Below are 20,099 nucleotides of genomic sequence, written 5' to 3' on the forward strand. Positions count from 1 at the left end.
GTCGTCGTTCTTTAAATGCAAGCAGGTGAACCGATGAGAAACCCCTGCCACTGCCCAAGAGAAGAAATTCCACATGCAGGTGACATGTAGTTATTTTGGTGTCAAAAAAACTTAATTCTAGGTAAATTAAGAATTAAATTGAACATATTATTAAAAATACAAAATCACCATACCCTGGAAATCAATGCGGATAATAATTGCTTAGCTGTAGAAAGATGGATTACAAGATAATAATTGCTGGCAACTAACTTCAAAAAGGATCAATGCGGATAAACCTGGTAATTCTTTATAAGGGCATGTCAGCTTCGACACAAGCTAGAGATTTTACCCTCATCATATATGACAAATTATGATAAGACACTAGCTGGGAGCCCATTGGATCTTTCGTCACAATGCAGTGTAAGTAGGCTCGTCACTCGTGTATAATTTCTACAAACCTGAAAAGAACAGTACATGACTTTCAGCAGTCAATTCTGTTGTTATCTGTCAAGGTGAGGCAATTCATGGTGTGATTAGATCAAAGGCAAAAACTAAAAAGATCCATATGAACAGGCTTCTAGTTAAAGATTCTTAAAGACCATGGTAATTGGATCATCTTTTCGAAGCTAGCCCATACATTTAGCTTCTAAGAAACCATGAATTTTAACACTACAGCTTCAAATTCAGGAATCAAAGCACAATCCCGATGTATTGTGCTTTTACCCAGTATATCCTTTGATAAGATCTGGGCAGCCCATTGCAGGAGGCTGCTTCTGCCAATGAAGGATTTGCGAAGGGTCAATACATACATCTTATACTTTTGCATGTAGAGATGATATTTTCATAACCTGAACCTTTGTCGCCCAAATTGTTAAGAAACAATCTTGAAGTGGCTTGCGTTGGGTGGACTTTTTATGTTTTTGTTGTTTTATGTTGTCATGTTGTGGTAGTCAGGTTCAAGTGGCACGATAGATAATTTTAACAAATGTATACAGGCAAACGAAGAATACTCAGCATTAACAAAGTTTATGAACTTTTTGAATGCTTCAGAGACACAATATAGAATAATCAGCACTAACATTAATTTTATGAATATTTAGTAGGCTAACCTCAGGAATAAGAGCTGCGATGAAACGAGCAGTCCGTAGGTGCGTGGCTACATACAGAGGAGCACAACAAATATATGTTTAAAGCATTTTACTGTAGATTACATCTAGGAATGGAATAGCTGAAAAAGAAAAAAAAAAAAATTCCTGCAGAATACAATGTAGAAAAAGTGAAAATTGAACCTTGAGTTCCAACAGGCATAAAAACTGTAGAATACAATGTTGAATTTTCCTATCACCTGGAATACAGAATATTCATCGAAGGGCGAGTATCAAGAAAACACAAAGGCAATGACACTCCATATTTAATAATAAATCAACAGAAGATAATATGCTGGAAGAAGAGTGCGATATAGGATTTCGAAGAGTTTTCTGTACTCTAACTAGGTTCATAGAATTGCTCCATCAGTTCTACTGTTAACAACCTTTTTTTTTTGTAATAGTTAAGTTCCAATATTAGGAACTTCAATTTTGTTCCCCTGTAATCCTCGAATAACTAAAAGGATGGGCCAACATATAAGGGCTCCCACAATTCTAGCCAAAAAAATATACTCTAGCACATAAAGAATAGAGATCAACCCTGTCGAACCTACCATCATAAACACAACTAGTTATATTTCATATGTCAATTATACAGCCCAAGATATCAAATATTGGTACGATCGAAATGGACCAGTCAGACTGGTATGTATCGATCAGACTAAGGACCGACGCGGAATAGTATTGCTCGGCACCAACGCCGAATAACCATGAACAAGATTAACAGGAGATTTGCACTTTTAAAAAAGAATAAAAAAAACAGGAGATTCGACCTCTATGCAATCAATAATCAATCAATTTCACCCAAAAGAGTAACATTATGCCCATATCATCATCGTTTATTATATCAGAAGAAATTGGAAGAAGATCATAAAGAAACAAATATGACAGAGAGATGATTCCCTACCTCGAACTCAAGTGCCATTTTCAGAAAACACGCACAAAAGGGCTTCACCCTGCAAATAGAACTCGATGTAGTTAGCTCATATAGATGCATCCAGAGGAGCAGCTTATTGTTACAGTATAAAAGAAACCAAATACGAACCAACATGTCATCGTATTTGTTCACATCTTGAACCAACCTTTTTCATTTAAAGAAGTCACCACCACGGCCAGGATTAAGGCGGTTTGTTTCAGCGACCAAGAAGAACAGGCAGATCAAGATTTACTTTCGTTGGCATTGTGGAGGTAGAACAAAAGGATACAAATATACCAACATCCCACTGCCGAAAAGAAGCAAAAGAAACAGGGTTTTGAATTACTTCTTTTATCAAGAATGTCAATTCACAGCTACGGACACAATTACGGACCTATCAAGAATCAAAATAGCGAAGAAAACATAAAAGTCCTAACGACAGAATCATTTTCTTGAAACATCATCAAGGAACGAAGCATCTAATACGACTATTAGAGAGGATGGAGAGAGAAAGGGAACCAAAACCTAGATCGCGATCTCCGCCCTGGGAGTCAGACGCCGAAACGCCTCAGGCGGCTATCTCCCCGTCCGCATACACGGAAGGAAGGGCTTTGGACTTCCGGAGTCGCTCGTGACGTGCAAGGCGAGGAAGGACTGTTGTCGAGACAGCGGCACCGTTTATTCACAGAATGACCTGATCTTGGCCGTTCAAAAGGTCGGCGTACCTATCTATATCTGGCAGTTGTCACCATTCGTCTTAAGATGAATCGGTTTTGATGGAGTCTCTTGCGGCGCGAAAGGAGTCGATGTTTACGAGACGGTGGCTCCCACTGTATTCATGGAATGATGCGATCTTAGCCGTTCAAAAGATCAGCGGACCTATATACGGCAGTTGATACCGTCCGTCTTAAGATGAGCGGTTATGATTGACGGTTCAGGATTCTACACATGGGCCGGACTGAGTTGTCACTTCCATCTGCCTCGATGACTCTTCTTGTCGGATCAATCGAATTGTGCCGCTAATGTGTAGAAGATACATTCGATGAGGGAAAAGAAAATGATCATAGTCAGTATTATTATAATAAGAGGTGCAAGAGAAAATATTTTGTTTATGCTGTAAAATATTATTATGAGCCAAACCTACTATATAAATTTATTAATTTATTATTATCAAGATTAATTACTACTTATCCATGACTCTACTTCTCATCTTAGTTCTAAATATTCCACATGCAGTTTTTCCATTTTCATTTGCTCCATTTGTCATATGAAACAAGTTAGCTTGTTCTACCACAATTACCTGAGAAATCGCAAAATATAAACTGATATATTTGAATTGGATTCATATGATTCAAAAGAGGGTGTGCAAGCAACTCTGGAACAAAAGGATTACCAATGGTACAAAACTTCACGGATGCTAATTTTATACTCTGAGCAGCATACTTGTTATGCTGCAACCAAAATAATCTTGGTGTGACGATTCATGTATATTGACGAATGTCTATGTTGCATACGAGGCTAATTTGTTTCTGTTAAGCCTCTCATCTATCATAATCCTTTTAGCTAATCCTCTGTTATTACGGAGCACAGCCGGTCGACACGTCAATACCAGCAACCTCCATCGCATTGCAAACCCACTCTGGGATATCACCCTTAGGGAACTGTAAGAAATTGTGTGAAAATTAATCTAAAACCCTCTAAATAACAGACATTAATACCATTAAGATTGGTCATAATTTAAAAATTATTTGGTTTGTGTTTTGCAAAACACAAACCTGCACACGTAAAAAACCCTGTACAAACCTGTAGAGGAGAATATAAAAAATCGTTAAATATCGATATAGTGTTTTTTGGTGCAAAAAACTTAATTCTAGGTTAATTAAGAATAAATTAGACATTATTAAAAATATAAAATTATCATACTCTGGAAATCGCCCCTCGACTATTGATGTGTGAAGGTCCTTGCTTAGCTGCAGAAAGATTGGTTACAAGATAATAATCACTGGCAATTAACTTCAAAAAGGATGAATGCAGATAAACCTGGTAATTCTTTTAATGCAATAAATATTCATATATGATCACAAGCATATCTCAGCTTCGAGACAAGCTAGAGATTTTACCCTCATCATATATGACAAATTATGATAAGACACTAGCTGGGAACCCATTGGATCTTTCGTGACAATGCAGTGTAAGTAGGCTCGTGTATAATTTCTACAAACCTGCAAAGAACTGTATGACTTTCAGCAGTCAATTCTGTTGTGCAATCATTTTTGCCTTTAAATGTCAAGGTGAGGTAAAGTCTTACCATACACAAACATGTCGGATCAATAGGACGTTCATCATTGGCCATGGCCTGATTTTTCAACTTCAAGAGACCCTGGATAGGAAAATAGACTAGTTAAACGACTCTTAATTACCATGATGATCGGATCATCTTTTTGAAGCTAACCCATACGTTTAGCTTCCAAGAGACCATGAATTTTAACACAACAGCTTCACATTCAGGAGTCAAAAGCACAATCCCAATGTAGTGTACCCATTGCATGAGGCTTCTGCCACTGAAGGATTTGCAAATGGTCAATATATACAGCTTTCACTTCGCAAATGGTCAATAACCAAGGCCGGCCCTTTAACCATCTCCAGTTTTTCAGGTTCATGTCTTGGGTGGACTTTGTGTTTTTGTTGTTTTATGTCCCAAAAAATGAGTGATTTTTAGGTTTGAATGAAATTTCCTAATTTCCTAGTCCATACATAATATGGCCTTAAACATCTACTCTAATCTTCTAGTTTGTGGATCTTAAAGCAAATATAAATGTAATCCTTAAATGAAATATAAAAAAATCATGTTTATGAGATTTTAGAATACTACAGAGACTAAATACAATAATCAGCTTTAACATTAATTTTATGAATATTAGTATGCTAACCTCAGGAATAAGAGCTGTGCCGAAACGAGCAGTTCGTGTAGGATACACACAATCATACATGTCTGCACCTAAAGCACTGCAAACTACAAGATCAAGTGGATATCCAACACCCTACAAAGTATTTGCATGTCAAAATAAATATATCAAGTAGCAATATTAGGAATGTACAAGACAACAAATAAATTTAGAAATCTACAGACACATCGAATATATGTAAATAAAAAAATTACTTATCTTAATATTCTTAGCATACAAAGTATTTCTATCAAGAAACAGATCTTTAAATACCCATGCACATAATCTATCTTCGTGCATGCGTGGGAAGGGATTCAATCACAAATAATCAAAAAAGAGATCCGATATATGGAAATCTAAATTTGTGACCAACCATTCAACTGATCTATACCCTTCTAGATCTCAAAGTCACAATTGAAACTCTTGAAGAATCAACTTGTTGCAAAAAATATGTGGTGCTCCAAAACACATCTCAAAAGATATAATTGAATATCCAGAATCCTGATTATAATATAAGCATCTTGCATAAACATGAAGCACAGTTCCATTTTGAGGTTAAAGATCTTCAAACATATCAGATCAACAGTCAATATCCCGATTTCATATAACAACTCATCCATGGATCCTTGAGTATGAACACCAAATTCAATCGAATAGAGTTGTGTTGGATATAAACGGAACTGGGATAAATATTACTCGGAAAAAATAATAGCACATGATATAAAAGCTGTACCATAACATATCGGGGTTTATCTTCTGGTAATGCAGCAGTACACTGTGCAACAACACGCCAAAAGGAGTCTTTATCTTCACCGCCTGAAAGACCACCAATAGCATAGCTGTCACAGTAGAAAGTGAGTTCAACTATCCAACATCAGATGATAATTCATATACGAAGCTAGAAAAATGTAGATAATTACTGTACACTTTTTAAGTCATTACAAGTTTGCAAACTTGTAGAACGTTTCTATATGATCAGCAAACAGTGAAAGCAATTCTTATGTGACAAATGCAGGAATCCACATGCGTAAATCCCACCTTAAGAGGGAAATGCAGCCATACTCTATTGATAACTAATTACGCACCTATAACAACGACAATCCTTCGAAGTCATCTTATCGGCCAAGATGTATCAATCTTGAGAGGGAAATGGTCGAAACAAGTCCAATGCATTCTATAAAACCTAAAGGAAAATATTATCCTTCCCAAGAGCATGCAAGAAACACAAAGTTGGTGAATTATTTACATATTGGCCAGCAAGACTAATCCAACCACACTGACTGGCTGCAGATGGTCAATAATTTTGCAACTGATTAGGGGCAGACTTAGACCTGTTAAATCCTTATAACTAACTCCAAAGTGTAAACTGCATCTTAGAAAGAAATTCAAGATATTGGGTGAATGTTTAGCTACTTTTTAGAAAATATCAAGTGTCCATTTGTGAACAACGAAAGCAAAACTGTCAACTTTAGAATGTAAGTGTACAAAGCATAATGACAGGTACAATGTTGCCAGAGTAGTTGTTGCGGTGATTCCATATCCTGATCCTAAATAAATAGTGAATTTTCTTTTTCAAAGAGGCAACAAGTATTCATCAACAACAATCATGAAACTCATGTAGCATATGAAGAATGGAGATTTCACCTGAACATAAAGTAAGAACCGCAAACATGCTAGCTATGACCCATAAGCTTCTGTGTAACAAGAAGATGGTAGATATGGTCATGAACCAACTGCTTTCTTGTAGACCACCTTACACTTACGGCCACCCTTAAAACAAATCTGGCACTAATAGCTTCTCCAAGCTCATGGAACTACTATGACACATGAACTTCTGTTCACTTTTTCTCTCTTTTGTTTTATGGTCAAAGTGGCAAGTACCACAACACATTAGTCCTTGCTTTTAATATGCAGTTAGTTGACAAATTACATGGCATAAAGGGTGGCCAGGAGCATGAGACTCTTGCTTATGCAGAGTCCAGAAAAGGTTTAATGTATACAGTCTTACCACTTTACACTGCAAGCATTTACTAATTTTGCTTTCGATAATTTTAAGAAGAGGGTTATGGAATATTTCAAATAAAAACGAAAAACCAACACAAAGATCACTAACAATGAGGGTGAAATTAGAAAAATGGAACAATTGCAAGCCATTTATAACAAAAAGCCCATATCTTCCAACACAATATAATGTTTTTTCTTCCAAAAAGGGTAAAAATTATATTAATTTCAAAAGTGACTATGGCTTCTTCTCTGCTCATCAAAGCACAAAAGAGATTTCAACTCTGTTGGCCAAGTATCCCACCAGAGCTGAGAAATGTCAAAATTCTTAGTTTGATAAGCTAACCAGTTGGCACAACTATTAAATTCTCTAAACACATGGGACACCTTACATTCCTCAAAATCAGCTAATAAATACAAGATGTTCCTAACACATTTCATAAACCCACATATATCATTGCTCTAGAATATAGAGACCTTAAAACTGATCTTATTTCTTTTGGGTGGGACCACTTAAATAATTGAACTAGTCTCCCGCCAACCCCACTATACCTTCTGCAAGACTCCGTCTTACACAAACAGACGGTCAGATGGAGACCCCCTGCTTCCTACTCCATTCTCCATTCTCTTTATCCATCAATCATAAATTTCCTATACACAATCACACAACAAGCCTTGTCATTGTTTCAAATCATTCTTTCATCTACTAATCTTGTAACTTCGGGCAGGGTAACAGAACCCAACAAGTAGATTGGTACAGGTCTACATGGAGATACTGGGCCATGCTTGAAGTCTTGAACTAACTCAAACCAACTGCATGGATTACTTCAACCCGACTGGAGTTGTTGCCATCTAAATTACAAAGGAAAGACTTGAACGAAATGTGAGTCACATAATTGATATTGAAAAGCAGTACCACATCATGTAGCAGCAACTTGAAGGATCTTAAAAATAAAGATTTAACACATAATAATATACAAGAACTTAAAATGGTCGATAGACAGCCTACCCTGGTAAATTGCGATCCACCAAACCTCTGACACATATATCTCTGGAAATAATAGCTTATTAGTATCGCATTGCCTCTACATGACAGATGAAAAAACTGTTTTACTTTAAGTTTTGTTGCATGTCATGTTTCAAGGCACAAAACAAATGGCTCACCTCAGAACTGGATCTAGTCCTCCTTGAACAATTCCAAATAAGTTTTGTTCATCCGGTCTCTTGTGAGCTGTCCTTGAATGTACCCAAGATATCACAAGGAAAATAACAAATATAGTAACTAAAAAGAGAATATCATGAAAAGATGTGTCATGCTTTTAGAAAATGTCCAAATGCAAGGATAGATTAATACCTATTAAATATATTATTGTTCCCATTGAAAGACACAAGGTATGACATCTATGCCTATATTTGTTACCAAAGAAAATAAGAACAACTCGAATTAATATATAGTATAAGTTTTTTATGGTATATTGCAAGCATATATCTGCATGATTACTGAAATAATAAGTAACTCCTGCTATTTACTATTTTCTTTAATAAAGGCAACAAGTTCATACCACAATCAGATAACATAAAGATTATATAAATGTTTATCATATTTCTAACGAATCAAGGAGAACCAAAAGAAACAATCAAAAAGTGAAGTACATGTTATAGTGTTATACTAACGTGACAGACATTTTGTGTATAATATCATTTTGAAAAAAGAGAGACATGGGGATTGCTTCAGGAATATTATGAAAAACTATTGTTTATTTTCTACGACATAGAAATGGCTTAACAACCATGAAAAATGAGAAGGAAGAAAACTTCTTAAGCAATGTTACAAAAAAAAAAACGTTGTTTTTTTTTATTACATACATATAGCTTAACAACCATGATAACATGGGTGGTGAATGTATGTTCAACAATATATTACAAGTCAACTAGAGGTACATAAAATGTGATGATAGTTTAACAATTTCTGAGATTCATTAAATGTTGGGAGATTATTGTCCAATGAAAGGTAAGAAACAAAAGGCCTGATGGAACTTGTAAGTACTAGCTGAACTAAAATCAAACCGATGATTTGCTCCAGTGAAGAAAATTCTTTCAATAAATGTTACAATGGAATTTGACAACAAGAAAATAATATGCAAGTTTTTTTCTAAAGCAGTGACTTCACATACTCAGTTTTTTGCATGTTAGTGTGACATAACCAGTTCTCGGAGTTCAATGTTTTAAGAAACAACTCAATGCATTTTGTAAATATACCAAAAATGTCACAAATAAGTAATTTAAGATGAGATATTGTAAATGTTTCCAATGAAAGTTCATATAAGTGTGACATAACTCAATGCATTACCTATGTTCTGTTTATAGAACACATGAAATATGATGAGTAATGGAGAGTTATATGAAGTTGACCTATTCGATCATAGGTAATTAACTCTCCATTAGTAATTAACTCTGCAACTTTATAACTCTCCATTACTTATCATCTTTCATGTGTTCTATAAACAGAACATAGGTAATTAACTCTTACTAATACTTTTCATATTTGGTTCTGCTATTTATTTTTTATGATCAAACAATTGTCTTTGAGAAGGTATTAACTGTATTTCACAGCACTTGACTAAATATTTAATTACATTATCTGCTATCTTTATTTCTTTTTCATTTTAACAGTCCATTTCACCGAATATTATAGAACTATCAGACCGTACACTTACCAACTACACTAATCTTATTTAAAGTTAGCACCAAAATTATTCTTGCAGTCTGCATATACAAATTAAGATTAAATAGCATTATAGCATTCTAATCTTCTCTATTCCTTTGTGTCGGGAAATCTGGGACGACATCACATGCGCAGCAGAAAAATAGAAATACAAAATTCCAGAATTCTCGCATAAAAGAATGTTTCATGGTCATGTAAAAGTTGGTGTACAAAAACCCGCGAAATCGAAAAACTATGCATAAGAAAATTACCTAGGGAGATCGTATATCCCTGAAAACCTGTAGATCCGTGGGAGAGGATGAAGGAGGTCAAACGTCCTCCTTTCTAACGGTGATCCATACAGTAGGGCCGCGACGACGTTCCTTAAATTTTCAGGCTTGCTATCTGAGGAGGAGAAGGGGAGAGGAGAATAGAAGGTTGCAACCAAGAAACCTCTAGCCTATAGGTGTTTGGGTCCCTCCTATTTATAGAGGTCCCTTGTCAACTTAACCCTAATGGATTCTGCCCTATTAAGTACTGGATCTCCATCCAACTACCCAAGTCTCTTAGATTAGTGAATCTCTATTCAATAATCTTTTATTGGCTCTTATTATATTTTATTCATAAGATCCAATAATTCAAGGACTTATTGAATATCCAATAAGATATGGGCTCCGACGAATATCTCATATATGAACCTCTACTCGTCGCAATGTCTACCATATGTGTGTGGCCCTCTAAGCCTAATATCAAGCTGGCCGTGAGTCATACATATTAGAACTCTTTTTAACTCAATGAATTATTATCTCCATAATAATTCACTCGACTCATTGACTGCAGACGTACTAGATCATTACGTCTCAGTCCCCAGACGATACAGGAGAATTCAATCCATTGGACATGTCCGTCCTTAGTTATCGTGTATCTATAATCCCTCATCTATCTAATACTTGGAGATCGTATACCGGGCATGGTACTGTCAGGCTCATACAGTTTATACTCGAGTCTTGCTCTAATCGTATTATCCCGAAGAACTCTTTCTCTCTCAATCCGAACGATAGGAGTCAGGGATTTGTCTAAGCAAGAACACATTGGATATTCTTCTCATGACACCGAGAGCGAATAATCCTCTATCAACACTCAATAGCCCTCGTAAGGTTGACTACCACTCTCGATGATCGACTGTGCTAGATCTGGAACTTCCAGGCCTATAAGTCCAATATCAAATAATGATACTCATACAGGACATCCTTAATGTCTAAATCTAAGGACCGGGTACACCACTAAGACAATAGAATCGCTGTCTAATAATGAGGTATCATTAACAATTTAGCATTCTGTGAGCGGATCAATCAGTGAACTTACTCTCCAATGAGCACATATACTGCATCCCTAGTATCTCCACACGAGCAGCTATAAGACCAGTCGCCTCTATCATATGTACGGGTATACAATACACCAGTCTGTCCGGTTATCTCGATGTCCCTTTTGAGTAATCTATGACCAGGATTATTTAGGATCTACGTTTAAAGGTGAATCAATGTCATTATCGTGATCTCATCACGATCTGATTCCCATTACACAGATCCATGGACATCACAATATATTCATGCATATATGCAACAAGCAATATAAAATGATAAAATATCAAATAATATAATAAACAAAAAGAATGCATATCATGTCACACGTGTCATCACTCACGTGATTGACTTATAGGGCACCTATGACTAACACTTTGGTGCTTGTGACCTGTGCTTCCGTGAGGAGTATACACCTTGTTAACAATACAACAAATGAGCTGAATACATTACACAATCGCACACTAATTAGAAGCATTTCATCAAACATCATAACATATATGCATGAAACTTATTCAATCACTTTGTAAGTTGAGCATACCAACTATACATCTATCGATCCAACGAAGAGTACGGTACATAGCTTCTTCAATGCGTGGACCAGTAATGGTTGTCTTCACAACATCATCAAGCGCCATGATGATATCAGCTCCAATCTTATTCTGCACATATTTTTCACAATGCATAATATATGATATAAACTTAAAAGAAACCATTAAGATGATAAGGTCGAAAGTGCTAGGTATTTGTGGACATGAAGGCATGAAAGAGGATATGAAGGTGATAATACTTGGTTAATTCAACCACTAGCAACACAATTTTAGGTAATTTAACTTAAACTTTGTGAAGCAACACTTGGTAGTGATAACACGTGGTTACAAATGAAGCCATTCCTTCTAGGTGAGAGCGTCAGAAGCATGGATGTAGTCAACAACTACACACTGGATACTGTATACTATATACACAAACAAGATTAAAAGAACATGCAAGTGAATGTTGGAGTGCTTGAAATAAAAATGTTCAAAATACAATGCCTAACCAATGGTTTACATATGTGCGCCATGCATACACTCAGTTCGTCATCTTGTAATAACAAAAATCACAACAACAAGCCGTAATGTACAAAATATTTGGGGTCAGGTAGATGTACCAAATATTCTAGAGTTGACTGATTACCCCTTCACTAATTACGGACAAGCAGAACAAATATTCTATAGAGAGTGAATGCTTGATAAATATCCAATTGATGTTATCAGACAAGGAAGTCATACTGTTTTTATAGTAAATGGCAAACTTATTCAGGCAAAAACAGTTCTTCTCCTTAGTAAAGATACGGTGTGCTATGCCTTATACCAACTCTTATAGGGCTAGACAAACACTGACTGGATTTCTTGTAGTCTTAACTCTTAACCTTCAAGAATAAAATAGTTTCATTTTAGGAAGCTATATTATTTACCCACTTAAGCATTATGTCAGGCTAGAGCAACTTTAGTGAAAAAATATAACAAGGTTGGGTCAAACAATGTCTAACCTAAGATCAAGTTGAATGTAAAATGTGCTCCTGCAACCAACCCAACCCAACCCAACCCAACCGACAAGGGTCAACAAATTGTTCATTAGTTATCCATTCAGAAGAAACCTATGAATAACTACACCAGGAACCATCTCACTCTACATATATATCCATATATCATGGCCACAAGCATGCCTAATGAGGGCACACAAAACTCCCTGCTCTCTTTCACTAGACCCAAAACCTTAACGCTTTTTTCCTAAAATCCTAACAAACCTAAAAAAAGCAAAAGAAAAATAAAATTTTAAAAAATTAATATTATCCTAATCAAATCTGAGGTTCCATACTTCACCCAAGGTAGACTTAGTGGTTTTCTAAACCGAATTGGCAAAATTAGTTTCTTGGGATTTCAACAAAAATAATAGATGACAGATACAGATTATATGTAAGCATACAGTGTCAGCAATCAAGAAAACCAAATGGAACATAAAAGAATATCAAAACTGATGCAGCTACAAAGGCCAATATTACTTAACAAGGAAAAAGCTACGTGCATAGTTTTACCTACTTGTATTTGTATTGACTCTTCAGGTGTCAGAAGCATGGGCTTTGCATCAACAGGAGACTGACACAGAGAAAAAAAGGTAAAGTGAAGAGGAATCTAAGATGAAATGACATATAGAGTACTATAAATGCATACCATAAGTTCACTTTAGTTGAAGATATATGAGATTTTATCATGAGAAGCAATGGGGAAAACCTCATTATTTCAAACAGAGAAATTCAAAGTTTTTGAAAGAGACATATAACAATTAATGTGACTTATAAATCTCAATTGCTTCACGAATTTCAAATCCGGATATTCATCAGAAGTTTTGAGTGGGAATTTCCCTGTTTCAGATAAGGACTGAGTTGTGTATGGTTGGGAATTCCGAAGCATTGAACATGTACACATTTGTAAATCCTAAGATTTAGAAGTTCCAAAGTCACCTTTCAGAATGAAAAACTAGAATTTGGAAGGTGGGTTTTGTTAGTGTGTGGTGCAATTTATTAAATCCCAATGGCATGCAGGGTTTTGTCATTTTCAGTCCTGTATCTCTGGGAGAAATATTTGCATAACGAAATTCATTAGGTGGGACTTTAAAGATGTTTGGCTAAAAAACAAACTGAAGAGATTTAAATGTATCTGTAAAAACAGAAGCAACATAAGAAGCCTCTCCAACACTTTCAAATGATCGAGAGCACAATCAAACTGTTCATTTTTTACAAAGTCTTTTCTATGATCAACTTACAAGCAATACATGCTTAATAATAAGAAGTTCTGAACTGCATTAATCATGACTATTTTTATGCTGGATTAAGAATCACTCTACAGCTAGACATTGCATCACAAGAATCAATAATATGGTTACTAAATAACTTTCAATCCTTACCTGAAATGTCACACCCTGCTCAGTAATGTCAGCCAAATGCAATAAAGAAACCTGCAAAGCAGTATGCCATGTGGTCAAAGATTAAACCTAACAAAACTTAGCAAACTAAAGTATGTTGTGTAGTAAAACTAAACCAAAATTCCTTTTTATTGCAGAGGTTTACAGTAAGCACTAGTTTTCAACTTTGCTAAAATGCAATAGAAATTCTACAGGAGAAAATTACAACCCAAGGCAGGTAGGCGAAATGTTTAATCAAGCAAAACTGCATGACATTTTGTAACATGTCTTAAACATAGAGATAAAAATTCCATACAGAACAACTTGCAATTATACCTCTGATAAAATCAGGACAAGCTTAATTCCTGTCCAGAAAGTAACAATAACTTTGGTTAGTTACTGTACAGAGCATGGGATCAGCACAGACTCCCATGAAATTCTCAAATACTAAAGTACTCAATGTTAATTAAAGGCTACAGGGTAAAAATTCAAGTTAGCACCTAGGAGAATATTAAGCTTCTAATCAATGGTCCATTAGTTTATACATATAGAAGTGACCCATCCACAACTCCAAGCAACTTGAGACAACTTTCCGACTTCAAGAACTGTATGTTCAGCAATCACTACCACCACACTGTGACATTATGGTACCATGCTGCACTGGTCACTTGCAAGGCAGAATGCAAATGTTATATGAGTTTCTTTTCCATGAATCCCACAAGAACATTTATCTTAATTTACATCCAATCTTCTAAGATCTAAATTCATTTAAATTCAGGTGATTCTGGATATTGTTAAGATCTCAGGCCACTACATTTAATATTAAATATGCTGAACACATCTGACAGTAAACGAACAACAGGCTTAAGCTTCACCAGCACTGACTACTTGATCCTGTTCAAATTAAGTATGTGAGTCCTCCTAAAAAAAATACTCACAAAAAGAACTAGTTTTTCAGTTGGCCAGAACAAGCTAGATTTAGACTGATTAGTAGTTATAATAAGATAACAAAAGGTTTAGATCAGATGTCCTCCAACAACAGTAACATAAAAATAAGCATATAAGTGCAACATCATGTATATAACATAGCTAAATGAAAGAAGTGATGCAAAAATGAACTCAGGGAACTGAATAGGGCATTTTAATATGCAAATATTGTCACCAAGAGTTTAACAACCATTTGAAAGCCGCCTGAGTCGGTAAGCAGGGCTCTCTTCCAGTTCATGAATTTATGAAGACCACCCAAGTCATCAATCAACTCAGCACCAGGTCGAAGAGCAAGATGATAGGTATTACCAAGTATTATTTGGCAGCCAATCTCCTCCAACTGATTATTAGTCAGACCTTTTATTGTACCTACCAAACAAACAATCAAAGGTCAGTTAAATATATGATTCCAATTACAAAGGGTTCATAATATTACAGCACAATGACACAGTCGGGGAGCTCAAAGTTTACCCAGAGACGGATGATGTCCTTTCTATGCTCAGTGTTTGTGGGTGGTAGCTATGAAATATGATGTTCAGTCATTACCAGCACACCTCATGTTGGCAAAACCAAATTTCTTGTGTTATTCAGAAGTTTCTACTGTTAAGCTTTCCTAGTACAAAATCAAACCACACCAAACTTTAAAGTGATATATGTTGCAGAGGTAGTATCAATTTTTATCTCAGTGAACTTTTTGGGATCCAAATAGAATATATTTTGTTTTTAATCCTAAATAATATAGTTAACTAATGAATTTGAACCAATTTATTCAACTTACTTTTAAATTCAGTCACTACACATAACATCCATGCTAATTGAAGTAAGACAATGGTTGTATATTCAAGTATAATAATTCTTGAGAATTCACAACTGATGATGGACAATTATCCAATCTTTCCTCAAAAAAAAAAAAAACAAGTATATACATAACAGTAAAAAATTAAAGCATAAATAGTATCTTCATTACAAATATGTGGAACATAATGTAAGTTTTATTGTCCAATAGTTTGAAAATTCTGAGTATTTTTCTGTCAAACAGTGACAGGGCAATTCTACATTTCTAGGAGAGTTTAATCAATCTGCTATAATAGGGTGGTTAGATAATTTCCCATGCTAGGAGTGTTCCTAAGGTCTGGACAATATATAGAAAATTGTCCAGCACCACCACCAAAGATTTGCAGGGAGGTTTCAGGTAACAGTTCCATACTCTCTATCACTGAACTAGCTTCTGATACATACATTTACATAGACAAAAAATCTCTTTCAGGTTTTAAGCATAATCTATGAACTTATAAATGAAAAAGAACTTACATGAAAAAGCACACAAAGATCATAATGCATTTGCATAATCTGATGCACAAACACTTCAATTAAGAGATCATAATGCATTTGCATGAAAAAGCACACAAAGACTCTACCATATAATACTAGCATAATATAGAAAAATGAAAATGAACCTACCATCATAATATTACAACTTAACAATTTTGTATGACAACAATTAAAAGTTAGACAGGAGCACAACATATATATGCTTAAAGCATCTTACTCTAGATTATATCTAGGCACGTGATAGCTGAAAAAGAACTATAAAATTCCTGCAGAATACAATGTAGAAAAGAGTGAAATTTGAACCTTGAGTTCCAACAGGCATAAAAAGTGGTGTTTGGCAAACAAAGTGAGGAAGTGCTAATCGTGCTGCACGGGCTCTGTTGAATTTTCCTAGCACCTGGAATACAGAATATTCATTGAAGGGCCAGTATCAAGAGAACACACAGGCAATGAGACTATAAACTGGCAGGCAGACCCATATTTAATAATAAATCAACAAAAGAGAATATGCTGGAAAAAGAGTGCACCAAGGCTTTCAAATAGTCCTGTCCTCTAGGTTCATAGAATTTAAATGCATCAGTTCTACTGCTATTTTTTTTTAATTGTTAGTTCCAATATTAGGAACTTTAATTTTTTTTCCTGTAATCCTCAAATAACTAAAAGGATAGGCCAACATATAAGGGCTCTCACCATTCTAACTAAGAAATATCAGCTAGCACAGATACAGATCAACCCTGTTGAACCTACCATCGAAAACACGACTAATTATTTTCTCATATGTCAATTATACAGCCCAAGATTTCAAATATTGGTAGGATCTACATGTACCAGTCAGACTGGTATTTATCGATCCGAGCAAGGACCAAAGCAGAATAATATTGCTTGGCACTAATGTCAAATAACCATCAACAAGATTAATAGGAGATTCGACCTTTCAAGAAAAGAAAAGAAACTGTAGATTCGACCTCTATGCAATCAAAAGTTTAGACTCAAACGTTGTATGAAACAACCTCCTTCACCCAAATGTGTAACATTACGCCCACATCATCATTGTTCATTACAAAAGAAAAAAGAATTGGTAGAAGATCATAAATAAACAAATATAACAAATAGATGGTTCCCCACCTCGAATTTAAGCGCCATTTTCAGAAAAGACACACAAAAGGCTTCACCCTGCAAACAGAACTCAATGTAGTTAAATCATATAGATGCATCCAGAGGAGCAGCTTATTGTTCCAGTATAAAAGACAAACAAAACAAGAAAAACCAAATACGAAACAACATGTCTTCGTATTTGTTCACATTCTAAACTAAACTTTTGTTGGAAAATCTGGGACGACATCACATACGCAGCGGAAGAATAAAAAAACAAAATCTTAGAATTCCCGCAAAAAAGAAGATTTCATTAACGTGCAAAAGTTGGTGTGCAAGAATCCGCGAAACCGAAAAACTACGTGTAAGAAAATTACCTAGGGAGATCGTATATCCTTGAAAACCTACAAATCTATGGGAGAGGATGAAATAGATCAATTGTCCTCCTCTCTAACGGTGATTCACATGGCAAGGGTTGCGAAGATATTCCTCAAATTGTTGTCCAAAACTCTTCCTCACGCACACCACGCAATCAAGAAGGGACTGCCCCTTCTTGTTGTCCACACGCTCAAAATATGGGCTACAGTATGAGGAAGAGAGGGAGAGAGAATAATAGGATGAGACAGCCAAAAAGAACCTCTAGCCAATGGGTTTTTGGTTCCCTCATATTTATAGAGACCCCTTGTCAACTTAACCCTATTGGATCCCGTCATATTGGATATTAGATCTTCGTCCAACTACCCAAGCTTCTTAGATTAGTGAGTCTCTACCTAATAATCTCTTATTAACTTTTATTGGATCTCATTCATAGGATCCAATAATTCATGGACTTATTGAATATCCAATAAGATAAGGGCTACAGTGGATATCTCATATCTGAACCTCTACTCGTCGCAACGCCTACCATATGTGTGTGACCCTCTAGGCTCAATATCGAGTTGGCCGTGAGTCATATTTATTAGAACTCCTTCTAGCTTAGTGAATTATTATCTCCGTAATAATTCACTTGACTCATCGACTGCGGATGTACTAGGTCACTACGTCGCAGTCCCCAGATGATATATATTTATCCTCGGTTACCGTGTACCTATAGTCCATCATCCATCTAATATCTCAGAGATTGTATATCGGGCACGGTACTATCCGGCTCATATAGTTTCTACATAAGTCTCACTCTAATCAGATTCTTCCGGAGAACTCTTTCTCTCTCAATCCGAATTCTATTGAGATCATAAGGTTGACTCCCGATGATCGGCCATGTTAGATTTGGGACCTCCAAACCTATAAGTCTAATATCAAAGAATGAAATACTCATACAAGACATCCTTAGTGTCTCAAGTCTAAGGACCAGATACACCACTTAGACGAAGAAATCGTTATATGATAATAAGGCATCATCAATCATCTAAAATTCCATGAACAAATCAATCAGTGAACTCATTATCTAATGAACACCTATACTGTATCTCTAGTATTCTCACACGAGCAGCTATGAGACCAACTGCATCCATCATATGGATCGGTAAACAACACGTCAATCTGTCCGGTTATTTCGATGTTTCTCTCGTGTAACCTATGACCGAGATTATTTATGATTTGTGTTTAATAACGAATCGGTCTTATTATCATAATCTCATCACGATCTAATTCTCATTATATAGATCAATGAATTTTACAATATATTACTTAATAAATAATATAAAGTAATAAAATATTAAATAATAATAAATAAATAAATTGTATGTCAAAGTCACAAGTGTCAGCACCTATTACTAACACATTTTTCATTTAAAGAAGTCACCACGGCCGTGATTAAGACGCTTTGTTTTAGCGACCAAGAAGAACAGGAGATTAAGATATCTTTTAGTTGGCATTGCGAAGGGAGAACAAGAGGATACAAATATAACAACACCCCATTGCCGCAAAGAAGCAAAAGAAACAAGGTTTTGGATTACTTCTTGAATTACTTCTTTACATCTTTGGTCAAGAATGTAAATTCACAGCACGCAGAAGCTACGGACGCTAATTACGGACCAATCAAGAACCAAAATGGCGAAGAAAACCTAAAGTCATAACGAAAAAACATCTTTGAATCATTTTCTTGAAACATCAAGGAACGAAGCGTCTACTTCGACAATTAGAGAGGATGGAGAGGGAAAGGGAATCGAAACCTAAAGCGCGATCTCCGCCCTCCTCGACTATGAGGGAGTAAGACGCCGAACTGCCCCAAGCGGCTACCTCGCCGTCTCCATCGACGGCAGGGCTTCGGAGACGGTTGCGGCGTCGAAGGCGAGGGGGAGATGTTTCCGAGACGGCGGCTCCGTTTATTCATAGAATGACCTGATCTTGGCCGTTCAAACGGTCGGCGTACCTATTTTCACCGTTCGTCTTAGGATGAACGGTTTTGATCGAGTCGCTTGCGGCGACTGAGGCGAAAGAGTAAATGCCTTGGAGACAGCGGCTCCCTCTCTATTCACGGAATGACCTGATCTTGGCCGTTCAAATGGTCGGCGTACCAATATACGGCAGTTCATACCGTCCGTCTTAAGATGAACGGTTGTGATTGACGGTTCAGGATTCTACACGTGGGCCGGACTGTCGGATGGTCAAAGTCTCGGTGGATTGAAATGTTATTTTCTTAGGACAGTGAATGGGCCCCATACAATGATGCTAAGTTTGACCGTAGGATTCTCG

General features: G+C 36.0%; 1 protein-coding gene across 5 annotated transcripts; it reads right to left on the bottom strand.

Moving 5' to 3' along the window:
• Positions 1-126: 126 nt before the first annotated feature.
• Positions 127-19,775, bottom strand: LOC135585324 (uncharacterized). Of its 5 annotated transcripts, none has more exons than XM_065129910.1 (21): positions 19,577-19,775; positions 17,439-17,486; positions 16,617-16,710; positions 15,172-15,350; positions 13,998-14,048; positions 13,133-13,189; positions 11,593-11,713; positions 8,151-8,217; positions 7,996-8,071; positions 5,719-5,801; positions 4,971-5,046; positions 4,349-4,420; positions 4,161-4,262; positions 3,964-4,010; positions 3,816-3,843; positions 2,566-3,701; positions 2,207-2,347; positions 2,032-2,080; positions 1,269-1,324; positions 1,089-1,135; positions 127-437 (listed from the first exon to the last, which is right to left on the bottom strand). In XM_065129910.1, the coding sequence occupies exons 2-16, from the start codon at positions 17,454-17,456 to the stop codon at positions 3,618-3,620; spliced, it is 1,155 nt and encodes a 384-aa protein (XP_064985982.1). In that variant the 5' UTR covers positions 17,457-17,486; positions 19,577-19,775; the 3' UTR covers positions 127-437; positions 1,089-1,135; positions 1,269-1,324; positions 2,032-2,080; positions 2,207-2,347; positions 2,566-3,617. The 5 variants fall into 5 exon arrangements, with proteins under 5 accessions (XP_064985982.1, XP_064985978.1, XP_064985980.1 ...); XM_065129906.1 differs by having other exon boundaries at positions 4,971-5,081; positions 5,719-5,824; positions 7,996-8,037; positions 19,577-19,741; XM_065129908.1 differs by having other exon boundaries at positions 2,170-2,347; positions 4,971-5,081; positions 5,719-5,824; positions 7,996-8,037; positions 19,577-19,741.
• Positions 19,776-20,099: the final 324 nt, after the last annotated feature.

The sequence above is a fragment of the Musa acuminata genome, chromosome BXJ2-10 (genome assembly GCF_036884655.1).
Source record: "Musa acuminata AAA Group cultivar baxijiao chromosome BXJ2-10, Cavendish_Baxijiao_AAA, whole genome shotgun sequence".
Taxonomy (NCBI): domain Eukaryota; kingdom Viridiplantae; phylum Streptophyta; class Magnoliopsida; order Zingiberales; family Musaceae; genus Musa; species Musa acuminata.

What these genes read in the sequence shown, in the direction of transcription:
- LOC135585324 (XM_065129907.1), bottom strand. An exon ending in GGACTAGATCCAGTTCTGAG is followed by an intron (nt 8,038 to 8,150) that starts GTGAGCCATTTG and finishes TATTATTTCCAG; the next exon opens with AGATATATGTGTCAGAGGTT. An exon ending in GTCGAGGGGCGATTTCCAGA is followed by an intron (nt 3,844 to 3,963) that starts GTATGATAATTT and finishes TCTCCTCTACAG; the next exon opens with GTTTGTACAGGGTTTTTTAC.